This window comes from Cyclopterus lumpus, chromosome 5 (assembly GCF_009769545.1).
Source record: "Cyclopterus lumpus isolate fCycLum1 chromosome 5, fCycLum1.pri, whole genome shotgun sequence".
In the NCBI taxonomy this organism is placed as follows: domain Eukaryota; kingdom Metazoa; phylum Chordata; class Actinopteri; order Perciformes; family Cyclopteridae; genus Cyclopterus; species Cyclopterus lumpus.
Genome location: NC_046970.1, coordinates 19,566,433 through 19,583,244, shown reverse-complemented (window position 1 = coordinate 19,583,244; position 16,812 = coordinate 19,566,433). Strand labels below are relative to the sequence as shown.

General features: G+C 41.9%; 1 protein-coding gene across 1 annotated transcript in view; it reads right to left on the bottom strand.

Moving 5' to 3' along the window:
• Positions 1–16,812, bottom strand: part of LOC117730868 (TOX high mobility group box family member 2-like) — an 84,730-nt gene that overhangs the window by 47,807 nt on the left and 20,111 nt on the right. The window contains 1 exon segment of the mRNA XM_034532919.1: positions 6,827–6,919. Coding sequence (XP_034388810.1) covers positions 6,827–6,919 — 93 coding nt within the window.

Genomic DNA, 16,812 nt, shown 5'->3' with positions numbered 1-16,812 from the left:
GGTGGAGAAGTGTCCTTTCCGAAAAGAGAGAGTCTGGGGGCAGTTTAAAATCAATAAATACTCTTTTTCTTTTGCATATTTGTTCCCTTCACCCCCCGAGGTAATGTTTTCATTTAATTTTGTCTCTTTGTCTAACCTTATCGCCACACGGGAACATCGTTTTTTGGACGACTCGGCAAGACTGCCGATGTTGTTGAAAAACATTTCTTTACGTTCAGTTTTCTCATATCTGCACATGGCAACTGTGGTTGGCTTTAAGAAAAGATCGTGATAGTGGAAAATAAGCGACGGTTGTAGCGTGCTGCATTTCAAATTCGGAGAATATCCGCGATCGAGGGATTGTCTCCACGCGGCTCTCAACATGGCGACGGGGGAGGCGGCAGCAGGCAGCTAACGGCGCTAACAGAACAGACAGCGACAGCAGTGCTGAAACATATATATTTAAATTTGTTTTCATTATTTTCGGACATTTTGTATTCAAAATAATAGGCAAATTGGTTGATAGTAAAATCGTTCACTTGCTCCAGCCCTGAGCTCACATATAGATGGTGCTACAGCAACATGATGAACTTTTATGGCCATAATTGTGGTCATAAATCGGACGCATATGCGCGTTTTATTAAAACAACAAATTGGCAGAGGTATATGCTTTCTGAATGCGCTCTAATTAAGCATCACTTTTATATTATTGCGTCCAATGACATTTATTACCTTCTCCCCTCACATCACGATGATTGTCTCTTGCTTCATTCTGCAGCAGTAAAGCAGAACTTCAGCTGTTTAAGAATCGTTTCCCCATGAAAACTAGTCCAGTGTGTAAGTACAGTAATTTGAAAACACACACTATAGCACCACCAGGACAAAAAAAAAAAAAAGTCCTTTCTATATTTGGGTTCTCACTATGTATTTAAATCCAAATGCAGCATCCAGTACCATGTACTTCTGTCAATAGGGCTCAGAATAATGCTCTGTTCTTTCATTCACTGCCATGCTGACTCCACATCTAGCCTCTGCCACTAGCATTCAGGCAGATTTTTTTTATTACCAATCTAATTGCACATTCCACCCTGACAAGAGCTCATTAAACCTTAATTATACACATGTTGTTTTCTACAAACATCTCCATTTGGGTCTCTCTGCCTTGTAATTGTTCAGCAGGGACAACCAGTTGAGATTACGCAGATTGAGAGTGAATAAGAAAGAGAGAGAGAGAGAGAGAGAGAAAGAGAGAGAGATGAGGGGAAAGAGAGAATGGGGGGAGAGAAAGAAAAAATACCAGAGAGAGAGAGGAGTGTCTGGAAGTAGGTCATGCCTCTCCATAAACAAGGCATGGTTTCTAAAATAATATACCCATCCAGTGGAAGTAATGCCAAACAACTGAGCGAATGTGGAGCTCATGTAATATTTACAGAGCACTAATACATAGATGGCAGGTCTTTTTCTCAGTAGCCCCCCCCCCTCCCAAAGCCAGAGGTTTCTTGTTTTCTTATCAGTTTTTTTTCCCTGTTGCCATTTGATTTTCAGAGAAAGCCAACTACATTGATATATCTGGAAGGGGGGGGGAGGGGGAGGGGGGGGGGGGGGTGTTAAGATGTTGAGTTTCCCTCACTTTCTTTCTCCTTTCTTTTCTTTGCTATTCGTTCGTAGCTCTCTATCTCTCTCTCTCTCTCTCTCTCTCTCTCTCTCTCTCTCTCTCTTTCCCTCTTCTTCCTCTCTCCATTGTTCCCTCTACATTGGCTTTGGCTGTGATGTTTTTTCACACATTTGTTACATTTTAGCAAGGGAAAGTGGGCCTTAATCCAGACTCTTTGAGGCACGGGCGATGATATTACTGTGGAGAATCGGCCCTTTAAAGACTTCTTTTAACTCCAGCTGGTGCTGTAAGGTCACCAAGCACTTGTTCGACGTCGGGCCCAGCGTGACGCTTCTGGGCTCGGGACAAACTGGCTGTGTGGATTCCTGGCCGGGCTTTCTGGTCTTTTAAAAGGAGCTGGCAATGTAACTGCAAGAAGGGAAGACCTCTTCCACATGTTCTCCAAGTCCTGTGAGAATTTGTATTTATTTATTATTATTATTTCTAGTAGCCTGCTTTCATGGATTCTTTTTTTATAATAGTCGACTGATTGCTGACCAGAAAAACAGGGCATTTGAGGACATCGCTTTGGAAAATATAATGGCCGAATGTCACTATTTCCTATTTGCTAAAGAAGAAAAACATACATTCCGATAACTTTTTCAGAAATGTGTCTGATGCATGATGTGATCTCTTCATCTTGTGATATACAATAAAAGTAATACAAAATAAATATCATTCATAATATGATATTCATTTCAGCCATGTCATCTTACACTACTACGTTGATGTACTGTAGTTTTACAAAACATTATCTATAACAAATGAGAAGTGTTATGTTTTTTAAACTGTATTACTGAGAAATTACTTTAAAAAAAAGAAAAAAAGCACCAAGTATCCACAGTGAGCCTCTCAGTCATCGCTATAGGGACCTTCTCAGCCTGCCACTGTTGACACTTGCTGTATGAATCACTGATACCCAACCAGCAGCAGAAAATAAATAGCCTGCCGTCACATCACTCCTGCTTTGCAATATCACAATTATCTTGGCAATAGTGTTGTTTTTTTTCCAGCAGGCATTTGTTTTGTGTCTCTGTTTTGTTTGTTTATTCAATTAGTTAGTTAAAATATTCCATTCTGAGCACAATTACAGTAAAACATCACTCAGTTCTCACCAACATCAAGCGCGCTGACTGTACGGCGTGATGTGAACCGTGTCAAATAAACAAACATGACATATATTAAACAGAAAAATGAGTCACTCTTATTATCCCACCAAAATAAATCTGGAAAACACTAATTATAACAACCTGTGTATGATCCTGACTGATTCGCCTCTGCTCTCTGGCTGTCTGTGTGTACGTATGTATGTACAGTGTGTGTGTGTGTGTGTGTGTGTGTGTCTGTCACATTCTCCTCCTGCTGCTGCCTTAATATGCAGTCTCTTAGATATTCGCTACAGAATAGCGCTCATGCAATATTAATATCGCACCAAAATATGGGAGCCGGAGCCCCTACTCCATCTCTCACTCCCTACATAATTGACTATGCAAGGCTCCAAATCAGCTTGGAAAAATAGAGAAAGACCCAGAGAGACAAATCAGGAGAGAGAGAGAAAGAGAGGGAGAGGGAGAGGGCCATGTAGAAACCATGGGAGACAGACAGACAGAAAGAGATAGTCCTGAAACAATCCTGTCTTCTTTGTGCTACGGCAGATTCTGAACCTTCGCCCTAAGTATCAGTGTCAAAGCAGTGGAGCTAAAACAACAATAACAACAACTACAATGGGACCTCAAACTGTTTGACTCCCTGCAAAGAATACGCTGAGGCGTATCCAGCCTGAGCTAAAACAAAGCTCCACTCCAGCAGCACGGAGAGATTGTTAAACACTAATTGCATTTCATTATTTCATTTAATTGTACTGAACTGTACTCATCATCACAAATGTACAGTAAATCTTGAACACATTACACCGTGCATGAATGTAGTAGGTAGGTAAACTGAATTTAGCTTCGTGGGGCATCTATTGCAAACTTATGCTGTGCTGCCAAACCCACAAAGTGTCATATTAAAGTGGATATCCTAAAGTCTCCAAAGATATCAAATTGTCAGGATTGTAGAGGAAGACATATTTCCATTTGATGAAATGGCACAAATCTACTTTAAGATGGTGTGGAATCGGGAAGATGTATATTAACAGCTTTAACATACGTACAGGTAAGCCGTGGTTTCACACTAATCTATAAGTGGCGCTACATGCCAAGAAATGCAGCAATGTGCCATCCAAGGCCGAGAGGTAGACGACTAACAGCAAGGTAACATTGATGGAAACAATAGTTTCAGAAAGAAAATGTATTCTACATAGTTTGTTTGACCTTAGGAATACACACATACACATTGTGATATGTTTGGGTCAAGTTATCGACCATGGAATCTACATATTTTTCTGTTTAAGAGATGATGCTGCCAGTTAAACATATATTGCAAATATCTTTTTTCTTATCTGACATTATACACGTGAGCCGACAATAAGTATCAGTTGGCCTCGATTATGTAATGTGGTGGTAGACATTTACAATCTCTCGTTTGTTGTTAAAATAATTCAACATCGCACTTAATTTATACTTTTTCAACATGATTGACGATCTGATGCGGTCCCGTGCAGCTATGTATAAGTACATAATAAGCATCATGTAAGTCAGGATCATGCACAGGTTGTTATAGGTTGTTGTTTTCCAGATTTATGGACGTTAATGGATACAACTTGTGGACACGTAAGATGACAATTAGTAGTTTTTATGGGAGTTAATGTATGTGAGTATTGACGGTTGGTTGGTGGATTTATTCACTTAACATTCTGCACTTGTGATTTGGAGCACGGCAGAGATTCCCTTTAAAGCAACTAATACGAACCCCCCCCCCCCCCCCCCCCCCCCCATTCACAAAGTTGCAGGACTTGCAAGATCTCTGCAGAGCACTGAGGTCAGGCCCTCTGCACTGAGCAATCAAACAAACCAAAAAAGAACTGTAGGCATTTAGAGCCATAATAGATGTAAAGAAGAAGCAAAGGAAAAGGTTGCGGGGGCAGAGCCAGTGGTTGGGGGGGTGGAGGGGGAGAGGAGGGTGGGCAGTGCACCTTGACAGGAAACATAGAGGTGAAGAGCAGGAGTTGGAGGTTAGTTTGACAGAGTGGTGGGGGTGGGGGGGGGGGGGGTGTCGGTGCGGAAGTGCCAAGCCCACTTTTAACTGAACCGAGGGGAGGGTGGTGAGTGGTGGTGGTGAAGGAGGGGGGGAGGGGGGGGAGACAGAGATAGAGATCAGGGGAAAATAAAAGGGGTGTGCAGGGGAAGGAAGAGGGGAGGAAGGGGAGAGGGGGGGTGAGAGGAGTTGAGGGGGGGTGCAGGGACCTGCTGCACCTTGACACTTGCTCTCACCGCAGCACCTGATAAGTGCAATGGAAAAACGTCTGGTTTCCTCCTGCATGTTAAGTGGTTTATATTCTCCTCCTCTCCTCGCAGCCTGTAGCTATACATTCTGCTACTGTACCGACGCTCCAAGGTAATGACCGACAAACGGATATGACAGAAAAGCAGCAGCAAAGAAGCACATATTGTCTCCTTTTCAATTGTGTTTAGTTTGCTCTTTTTGTTGTTGATGAATTCTACTCCGTGTGAGAGATGTAATCTTTAAATTGGTGCTTCCCTTACATTAATGTGTATCCATCATTTTAAACATGTCCCTCGAAAACAATTTCTGCATCGAGATTTAGATGCAGAGTCGTATTTGCTCAACAGAGGATCAGAAGAAAGCGGATATATATATACACAGTATATATTTTACTGCCTTATGCATGTACTGACAAGGAACTCATTCCCATGTTCTCTGCAGAACAGCATTAACAATATTCACTTTAGATAACGTATGATTCTAGGCCCTTGGAGAGGATGGGTTTCTTAGAAATGCTTTGTTAGCACTCTCCCCCTTGATAAATGAGTGAGGACATGTGGCCTGAGACATCAATACAATCTCTGTTGTAATTAAAAAAAAGGTGTGCACCAACAATATTACACAGCTTTCACTTTATCTGTCTCTCTCTCTCTCTCTCTTTAACTCAGTCTATGTCTCCTCTGCCTCGCTCACCCACTATTCCTCTCATTGAGCCCCGGAGCAGAGAAGAGATAATTCAAAAAGCACTTGCATGGAGTGAAACATGAAAAAGGGAGACATATGAAATTAAATTCTCTCTTTTCGCTCCATTGTTCCTTCATTTTCCCTCCTTTGTTACATAAATGCATAAAAGCAAGGCAAGCTAGATTCTAATTATGATTTTCACAATACTGAAAGATTTCTTTTTCTTCTTCTTTTTTTTATTACAAAATGAAAGAAAGGTGTCACAAACAGAGCAGACTTACTGTTCCAGCACTTTGTCAAAGTCAAAGTACTGCAAGTGCTGCTTTACTGAACTAAAAAACTCCTTTCCAGCAATACATCTGAAAAATATGGTTTTAATTGTCAGACTTAATCAACATTTGCCCTTCCTTTATTTACAAAAATGGGTCAGAAGCATTGCATCCACAAAGCCAGACATGCCTTTGTTCTGTGCAAACACGGCAGTTGGTTGGCCTATCAGCTGCAGCAAAATGCTTCTGTTAGAAGCTTCAAGGCAGAAACCACACAAACCACCAAGTCAAATAGGTGCTTTCTTGGCAGCTTTGCCAGTGATGGTTTGAGGTCTATGAGGGTGAGCGTGGACAGAGCCCACGAGGTGAGAAGCAGTGGGGTGCGGGGGTTAAAGAATTAGGAAGAAGTCACAGGAGTTGAGAAAGATGCTGAGTTCACTACCGATGGCTTGTATTGTTTCCTGGCCAGATATTGGTAATCTTCTTTAACAGTTGTTTCAACACAGAAGCTTTCCATCACGGGATTGAGAACTTCCCAGCTGCTCGGAATCCAAGAATACACACACACACACACGCACACGCACACGCACACACACACGCACGCACGCACACATATTCAACCCATGAAATGATGTCTGCACTGCTTCCGAACTGCCACTCCTGTGCCGTGTTTGGACAGTCTTGTTGTGCAGATGAGGGAAGGCCTCTTCGGTGGCTCTCACTGTTTAGATAAGGGTATGTGTGTACATATAGGTATGGATGAGACCTTGAGGGGAGGGAGCATGGGGGGAGGAGGGGGGGGGGGGGGGGGGGGGGGGGGGGGGGGGGGGGGGGGGGGGGGGGGGAGTCTTACCCCAGTAGAGGGCAGTCTCTTGCCGTCAGGGTTTGGGCGCATGGGAAGGGAACTGTAGAGCCTCACACCTCGATCTGCAGCACCGTATCTGCTCTGTAAGAGGAGAGTGAGAGAGATAGAGAGAGATAGAGAGAGAGAGAGAGAGAGGTTTTAAGTATGTTTCCTTGCTTTTTAAAAAATAATTTGAGAGAATTCAGCGTAAAACTTCGATTCAGCGTGAAACTTTGCGTGGACAAAACGTTTTCAAAGGCAAGAAAGAAATAGAATATCCAGATTTGATTTGAATTAGTTTCAAACTACATTCAAAGTTCCTGAAGTTGTGTTTCCCCATCCGAAGTGCATCGGGACTGCAGTTCTTTACGTGGTCCTCATTTTGAGTGCCGGTTTCATACATTTCCTCCAAGTCGGACAGCCTGCCCATTGGCTGCCATGTTAAATCACATCACTGCACGGTGCTGTAACACACATAATAACTGGATACGGTTGGCTCAGTAGCGGCACTAATGGAACTAAGCTGTTGTGTTGGGTATCCAGCTACACTGTATACGCCATTGACTCCATATTCCTATAATATGTTACATAGATGATAATTAGAGTGTGCTGCCGGGCAACTCCCTGTACTTGCCTATGTGGGATTCAGCAACACAACCTGATGGAGCGATGGTGACAAAGCCCACAGTAGTTGGGAAGCTCATGATTCGCAACAAGTGGTCCCTGCCAGGGAGGGACAGCTCAATGTGGTTCCCACATCCCAATGCCCCTCTGTGATTCCTTGATATTCTGAGTTTCTTACATGAACAAGTCTCTTCTGGAATATCTGGTCAATAGGCTGGTCATCTGAATTGTTCAAGAGGGATTATTTGATCAAATGAACTAAATCCTTTTTTTCCCCATCGGGTGTGGGAGAGTCTATTTTGGCTTCTGTGCGCTGTAAAAATAAATGCCACAACTGGTTTCTCATAAATAAGAGGATAAAACACAAGTTTATATTTGTAATGGCTGTGACTCCTGTCTGCTATAGTGCTTAATGGCTTTGCCACACTTGACACATACAGTTTGCTAATGAGGATGTAGAATATTGGGAAAGAAATACAGCGCAGCAATCTAGAGCAAATATCACATTATCTCTCTCTCTCTCGTACTTAATCGTTGCTCCTTCTTTATTCAGCCTTCATTCCGTCACCTCATCCACACAAAAACACCACACATGTAATCACACAGACACGGATACCTTCAAGGGCAGGGCTTCCGATTGCTATGCAGTAAGACATGCAGCATTTGACTATATTTAACAATTGAGTGAGAAGACATCCCTGAACCAACCATAACTGGCCCTACCTTTCACTTCTAGGCGGTCACATGGTGCAGACAAACACGTGAGCAGAGCAGCATGGCCTCAGCTTTTATAGTGGAATCGCCATAAACACACCTTTTTAGAGATCGCGTTTACGGGCCCAAATGCATGGTGATTACCACAAAGTGAAACCCGCAAGCAATGTATTCAGAAAGCGTAGGTAATATGACACACATTGGAGAAATCACAGGCTCAAGGAGCACGATTTAAACCCTATAAGAAGAGCACAGTACAAACAGTATGCTGATCTAATGGCCCATCACACACATTATACAGTGGCAGGCTATTCCCTGAGGCAGTGTGAGTACTTGCTGTGTAAGGTTTTGATTTCCTGTGCTCATTATGAAAGGTGAAAACGGATGAGTAGACAGCAGGGGCTTTTTCGTCGATATGGCTCGCATAATGATGACGCAGCGTTATTAAAGAGAACTCTCATTTACAACTTTCCAGACCAGAGATGCACCGCTCTCACTTCCTCAGTCCCAATGCCGATACCTGGACTTTGGGTATCGGCCGATACAGAGAACCAGTGTTTGATGAAAAAGATGTGTGCCTGACGGGGATCAATATTTAATGTGTAAGGCAACATCAGACTTTCCTCACGTTGTAAAACCAAATAAAAACCACTAAATACATTTACTCAATTGCTATTTATCATTAAATAATAAATCGTACACCAGCAACTTGGTAAAGAATCTTTTACAATTGACAGGAATTAACAATTCATGAGTAAACCTTTTAAATGCAGCAACAAATTGGTCAAAGCGGACACAAGTATTACAATTCCAGTAAATTATGGATACAAAGTATTTAATAGCACTTGTCACGATACCTGATCCAGCTATCTGAGTATTAGCCCGATATCCGATAGCGATACACCTTATTCTGCCAACAAACCTAAAACCCACAAAAGAAATGACTCTTCTAGAATTGCAATTTTTTTTAATGTATATTTACAGTGATCCTATACTCAAAATATACATTGATATATGTATCCCAACTCAGGTACTCATTTGCTATTTTAGCTATTTTTAAATCATAACCAGCAAAACATGACCCGGGATGTTGCGCCTTCATCCTCTAGTCAGACATGTATTTTCCTTTCCTTTTCTTCCAGAGGAGCAACTGTACACTAACTACATCCCTCAATGGGGACTTTTTTCTTTTGTGGCCTGTTAGATAGCTTGCCAGCATCGCGGCTAAATGAATGCCTTGCAGAATAGCTGCTCCAGCCAGCGAAGGAGCCACAGTAAGTGAATGTTTGATATTTCTCCAGTGTGCCAGGCTAATCTGGCCCTGTGGCATGCCATTATGGGGCTAATAACAGCTGTCTGCGGCCTGGAGGGGACACAAGCAGGCCTGGCTATGCTAACTGGCCCTGACAGACTCATTAGGAGTGCTGGCACCCAGAACAGCAACAGCCAAACTCCTCACATTTCCTTGCTGGCTCGCAACAGTTTGCAAGTGCAGAAGCATTGTTCTCTCCACTTGTTCTCTGACACCTTCCTTCTGTTTTCTAGTCCTCAATTCAGACGCTCTCACCCTCGTCACCTCTCTTTCACTTTCTGGCTGGCTTTAAGTTTCTGTGATATTTCTACCAAAACCAGATGCTGCCAGCCGTTTACCATCTCTGCTTTTTTCTTTCTTTTTTTCTTTTTCTTTATGCCCGCGCACACCCGCAATCTAGTTTTGACCAAAATAGAGCAGAAGGCAGAGCCGCTTGTTTTCTCACGCTACTGCACTCCTCTGTGAGGAAAGTAAAGGAAAAATAAATGAAAAGCATGAATAAATAAATAAGTCTGTAATTCATTCGCAGTTTTTTAACTGACTTGTTGTGTGCAGCCACAGGAAGATGCTGCACCACACCAGGAAGAGGCTGGCATCCTCTGAACTTTGTATCAGTTACTGTAGCTGCCGGGCCCGTTCAGGGACAAGAGGGACTTCCCCCGGCAGACAGCAAAGCAAACATTGTCCTGTCGCTTGGCAGAGCGGAGCCAATCAGCACAAGCTGAGCGGGCAGACAATAAACACAGAGAGCCAATGACGGCCGTCTGGATGTAGAACCACTAACAATGGGGGGAAGGGGCAGGGCGGGGGGGGGGGGGGGGGGGGGGGGGGGCTGCCATGTGACTTTAGACTTTACTGCTCTCATACAGATGTACATGATCCTGATGATACAGAGCTGCACATGACAGCGTCAGATTGTCGATCACGTCGAAAAAAGTATAAAATAAGAATTCTTTTTTAACAACGATGAGAGATTGAAATGTCTACCACCACATTATATAATCGAGGCCAACTGATACTTATTATCGGCCCACGTGTATATTGTAGCAATATGTACGTTTAACCGGCAGCATCATCTCTTATGAAACCGAACAAACAATCTCCAGATTCGATAAATTGACTCGAACATATAGTAATGTTTATGTTGTGTTTTGGAAGTAGAGAAGAAGAAAAAAAGGTTAAGCAAAAAGAATAACGGCCTGATATATCATCAGACTTTCATTATTCTCAGTATCCATTAAAATCTGTCTGACTCTATTATCTAATACATATTCATCACCTTTATTTTGCTGCAAATCAGCAGCCTGAAGCACAGTCGAGGCCACGACACACCTACTCATTATTATCAGCGTTGCCTTTTTATAGGCGGGGGTGAGGGGGGGGGGGGGGGGGGGGGGGGCACTGCAAAGCCAAAAGGCACAGCGGTGGGGGTATAGTTACCTGTAACGTTAGCTGTTGCATGTTATATTATTTACGCAGATCTGGCCTTAATGGAACACATGTGTGTCTGCAGCCGACATTCTTCCCAGATTAGCTGAAAGGCTTGGACACATCAGACTCCACATATGAGAGGAATGCGAGGGCCTAGACCGGCTTATGAGGAAACCCTATCACTCATCTAGTGTACAGTAATGTATGCACACGCACACACAATCATGCATGTACACACACACTGTAGTTATACATTATGGAGACGGTGCTCCAAGCTGTATGTACAGCATGCACTCAACAATGCATGCACACTGACGTCAGAAGATCAATAATCCAAAACTACATTACTCTCGTTTCAAATTCAGTCACTACATTGTTCAATTCTGCTCCCTTTGGTGCAGTTCTTCCCGATGTGTCAACTGGTGACATACATTATCCTGTCAGTTCTGTTGTATAAACAGATTACATAATACCAGTCGGATTTCTGGCTGCGGTGGTCTGACAGTCAATAACCGAGTGTGAATCACTTTTTCAGTGGTTTTTAGAGACTTATGTCTGTGTGCAACATTGTATTGCAATGAATCACTTTCCTTCATATGTTTTGCATTGAATGCAATATCATTTAATTTGAAGACATTCAGGATTCAGGTATTTACTTCTTTAGATTGTAAAAAAGATTGACTCTATTGTTAAGCCAGTAGTTGTGGAATATGGTGAATCAATACAAAGCATCGATTACTAAACGCTGGAAGCTACAGACCTGAATTTGAGAGAAGAAAAAAAATATTGACGCATATTATACATGCCCCTGCACATGTTTACAGGAAATGTTTGTTTAGATATTTCTGTTAATGTCTGCAGAGACTGTAAATCAACAGGTCTGCAACATTCTATGTGGTTGTATTTGTACGTGCTATTTACCTCGAAACACCTGCAGTGAGAAAGACCGATGGTGTGTGTGTGTGTGTGTGTGAAAGAGATGTCAACTGAGGCCTTTGCAACTGGACCATAACCAGGACATGAACCCGAGGGCTACCTGCCTCGGGCCACCACTGACACTCAAACTACTGATCACACCATTGGGAATATCCAGCCAACACCAGCGTTTGAGCCAAGACTATTTATAGCTGACCGCAGCTTTTCCAGAGCCTCTCCATCCGCTCCCCGTGTAAACTCCTGTGACTTTGAATGTACGTACGTGCTCACGCTAGTGCTTTAAAAAGGTGGAAACAACTGACAACTGACTCTATGATAATGATGATCGTTAGTGTGCAGATGTGCAGCAATGATCGGGCCGGGTGCACAGTTAAGTGACACATTTTTTGTTGTAAATGAACTGGGAACGTGATATGATAATTTAATTTCAGATCGATGCATACAGTAGACTCATGTAATTGATACTTGATCCAGAATTTGAGGCTATCCAATACTGGTATCGTTATTGGAACAACTCTCCTTGTATTCTTTTTCTTTTTGTTGCTCATGTTGTTGGTAAGTGACCCAAATTGGTAGACGAATTATACGACTTATTTATTAAGGAGGATGTAAGTGAATGTAAAAGGGATAAATGCTAAACAATTGTATGGCGGCTTTCTCGATACAACACAATTGAAAGTGAACATTAGTTGAACACAAACGTGATTCGTATGAAGAATCGTTGGCGCCATTGGGATCAGCTAAAGGGGATCCTTTTCAATAAATACTTTTTGATTTTTTGAACGGCATTATTAATCGTGTGGTAGCTCTTTCCCCTTAACCCTGTGCTTAACCAGAGGTGTCGTATTTGTTGAAATGTGACTGTTACCGGATATTTTCTGCTGAAAATATTTTGCAAAGTTTACAAAATTACACACACACACACACACACACACAATAGTAAAAAGTGGAGGTTACACATCTGCAACAGAGTTTGGGCTCCGTGCTCATTTCTCCAACTTGTATGTCCCTCTGCTGCTCTCCTTTCTCCTCCTGCGACTCTTTCTTGTTCTTTCCAACTTGACTTTGTGTGTCTCCACCTGCAGCTTCAGAGGGTTGTCACAGAAAGTAGATTCTGTATCTACTGGAACAACAATGTAGAGCTTGGCTGCATGTTTTTCTCGTAGATAGGAAATTCAACGGCGCCATCTAAAATGGCAAAAGCTTAGATTCACAGTGCAGTCGGCTGAGTGGATTATTGAGTGGATTAAAACGCTGCATTTTTTTTTTTCAACTCTCCACACAGGAAAATGGAATAAAAGTTATAGATGTAATTAAAGATTTTTGCTCCAGTCAATCAAGTACAGTTTGTTGTAGGATTTGTCAAAGTGCAACATTAAAAAGCAAATTGGTTCTGTTTGAATGAAAGTAGCATTTATCAAGCTTTACACTAAAGCTGTATGTCTGAGACGAGCAATCAGTTGATGAATTATGTCTTACATCAAAAGACAGTTTTAAACATGCCACATTGACCACGATAACACGACACCTCTTTGAAAGGATATAACAGGTACTGGTATAACTACTGAAATGTGTTCGCTCTCTTTCTGCCCTTTGTGTTGTGTTTGGCACACAAGCCGGAGAGATGGAGCATTTTAATAGTGCAGTCGGTGCCCTGGCTCGCTGTGATACAGAGCAACTTTTAACATTCATAAATCTGTTCAGAACCCCTTCATCTTTTGAAGTGGTTTCCTGAAGGCAAAACAACACGGTGGAAAAACAATACGACTAACAACCAACAGCTGACAAGCAGAGGCAGCACCTCGGCTGTGCACTGGCCACAACTCTTGTGTTACAGGGGGAAAACAAATGGTTGGGAGAAGATTTGGCTCATATACGAAAAGAAACAGGGGATTTTCTCTTTTCTTTTCTTTTTTCTTCAAGAGAGGAAACACGCAGAGGCTAGATTAGGTTAATACGGGCAGAAGATGAGGAGAATAATTTCCGGAACAAATTGGGATTGCTGGGGAGAGCAGAGACTCCCAAATCTGATTTACATGAAGAATTCTGTGACTGTGATATAAATGTCCCCCAGTTTCCTTGAAGAGAACGAAGCAAATGAAACACCATCTGTACTGCATCATAAGGATTTTGAGGAGCAAAGTAATGCAGATAGTAAGACATGAAAAGTAGGTGTGCTGAAACGGTTAGTTGAATAGCAAAATAAATGTAGTGGACTATTTTGATCACTGAGTACACATTTTCTGATTCCAGCTCGTCAGATGTACGGAAGAGGGAGAGAAAACATTCTGGTGATTCACTTTCTTCTCCGAGTCGTATCTAAATTGTCCTGTTTATGACATTAGAGCAGTTGAAAAACAAGGTTCTAAGAAAATATCCTGATAAACACAAGATCGAAATCTCGCTTGCTTCTCAAGGCGACCATACAGTATGCCACTTTTCGTTGTTTTATGTGGTTTTGATTTGAATATTACAAAACAAGCAATCTGAAGACGTAACAGATCAATTAATAATGAAATCAATTGTTATTTGTAGCCAACAAGTGCCAACGAGTTCAAAGGTTTTAATGAGAGAGTGTAATATCTTATTGGCATTACTTTGTATCTGTATAAATAACCTGAATTGAAAAAGGCCGGTCATATAGTATTATATAGAGTATTATTTGAAATGGAACGGTATGTTGAAATATCATGAGAGCAATTTCAAAGTTGAGACATGAGCTGCAGAGGAAGTCACTGTCTATGTTAGGCAACATTTACAGTAAGCCAGCTTTAGCAACATATTTACAAGTTCAATCACACGTCGCAGGAATAGAGCGAGAGAGGGAGAGAGAGATAGAGAGAGAGAGAGAAAGAGAGAGGGGAAATGGCAGCAAACACAGGGTGGAAAGAGTGAGAGCGGTAGAGTAAGAGAGAGAGAGATCGAGAGATAGAGGGAGAGAGTTAGTTGAGAGTTGATATGCTGACTACAGGCAGTTGATTTGGTTTCAGAGCATTGTTACGGTGCTTTGAATTAATGCCTCCCAAAGAGTCCAATTGTGATTCTTAGGCTGTGCTGACAGAAAATTTGACAGCCCAGGGTGAGCTGCTGATCTCAGCTGAATCCTCTGTGTGAGTGTGTGTGCGTGGGTGTGTGTGTGCGCGTGTGTGTGTGTGTGTGTGTGCCTGAGTGTGCCTGAGTGTGAATTTATATGGTTGATACACATCCATACACCTACACATGTTCAGATATGTGTGGCTGTGCAAAACAGTCAAAACCCACACAAATATGCGCACAGACACACACAGTCACACACATTGGACACACAAAAGACAGAGTGGACAGCATGTGATAGCGAGACTAAAATGAAGCAACACATAAATCAAATCTTAAATGACTATTAACTAAGCGCTAACACGCGCAGGGATGCAGAAAAACCTTCATATGCAGCTCAATTGAGAACATTCATTTAATCAAGATGGAACTGTTTGACCAAAGCTTATTTTTTTTCTTCTTTTCTTTTCAATATTTAAAAAAACATAGACAAGCCCAATGCATCATTACAGTGATGGTGAGAAATGATGCTCTATCAAAAATAAATATGCTGCACAGTGCTGGTCAAGTTTGACAGCAACACGCATCATAAAACATCATTTGTGAAAATGTCCTCCACAAACCTGCAGATGTGGCAAATATAATAAATGTAAGTCTTGTGATACTGAAACTACTTTTAGCAATTACACTAAAACTGTGATGCAAGGAGACGGATTGTAGCCTAAGCAATACAGACATAAAAACAATGTCTTTAAAATATTAGAAATTACAGAATTAATTGGCAAAGCCTTAGACTGTGCACAAGCCTCTGCACATATACATGTAGTATATGTAGTGTAGTTCATTTATTTGACATCTCATTATTCGGCTTCATTCTGCAGAAGCTGGTAATGATGCATTTGTATGCAAATAGATTTTCAAATGTGTTTTCTTATCATCCTTTCAAGGAAACATGTGCTGCTTTTCTCTGTTCAACATCACTATAAATACAATTAGTCGTTGTATACTGGTGGTTGAAACAAACAAAAAACTGGAATATCATCTTGTGTTTCACAATTTTCTTACATTTTATAGGAAAAAAAATTATTCGATTGATAAAGAAAAAAGTCAACACCTGAATCGATAACAACAAATAATTGGTACTTGACGTGATGTGTTGTTTTAATGGTCAACTGACAATTTACTTGTGACTTGACTTAGATTAGCAGTCATTTTACCGCATTTAGGTTTAGGCAATAAACATCATAGTTGGTCTTAAAATAGGTATGTAAATGAAGCACAGCATAAACAATGTATCATAAATACGAAGAACATAACATACATTCTTAATAACTCTGTAACACTTTTGGGACACGAACCCCGGCCTCCTGGTTGAAGGTCCTGTGTTTGTGTTTATGAATGTGATTACATCAGTTTCTTCACGTCCTAAATCATGAAAAACATATGTTCTACGGATCCTTTTCTGGGAAAGCTCAGAAGCCACTACTTCATTAATATTAACTGGATAAGGAAAAAGCAGGAGGCAGGAGACTCGCAGCCAACTGAAGAGAATAATTGTGGTGCGGGGTTGATTTTGTGGATGGATACTCATCTTCCAGCCCTCTCTCTCTCTCCAGCCTCCGTCTTCACCCCTGCTATGCATTTCCAGCACCTCTCTCTGCCTTCCTCTCTCTCTCTCTCTCTCTCTCTCCCGGCCTTTACATCTTTCTCTCCATCTTGAGTGCTGTGCCTCACCCTAATTAGAAATCCCCCCTCCGACCAACTGAAATTGAATTGCCCATCATTTGCATAATGATAGCTCACCGGGCTGACGGACGATTTACCATGAGATGAAATGTAGCAATCACTTAAGAGAGTGACCATGAGGGAGTGCGGGTAACCGGGGAGAAGGAGAGACGGAAATTGTGAGGACGAAATGGGATCACAAAGTGAGATAGAGGTACAG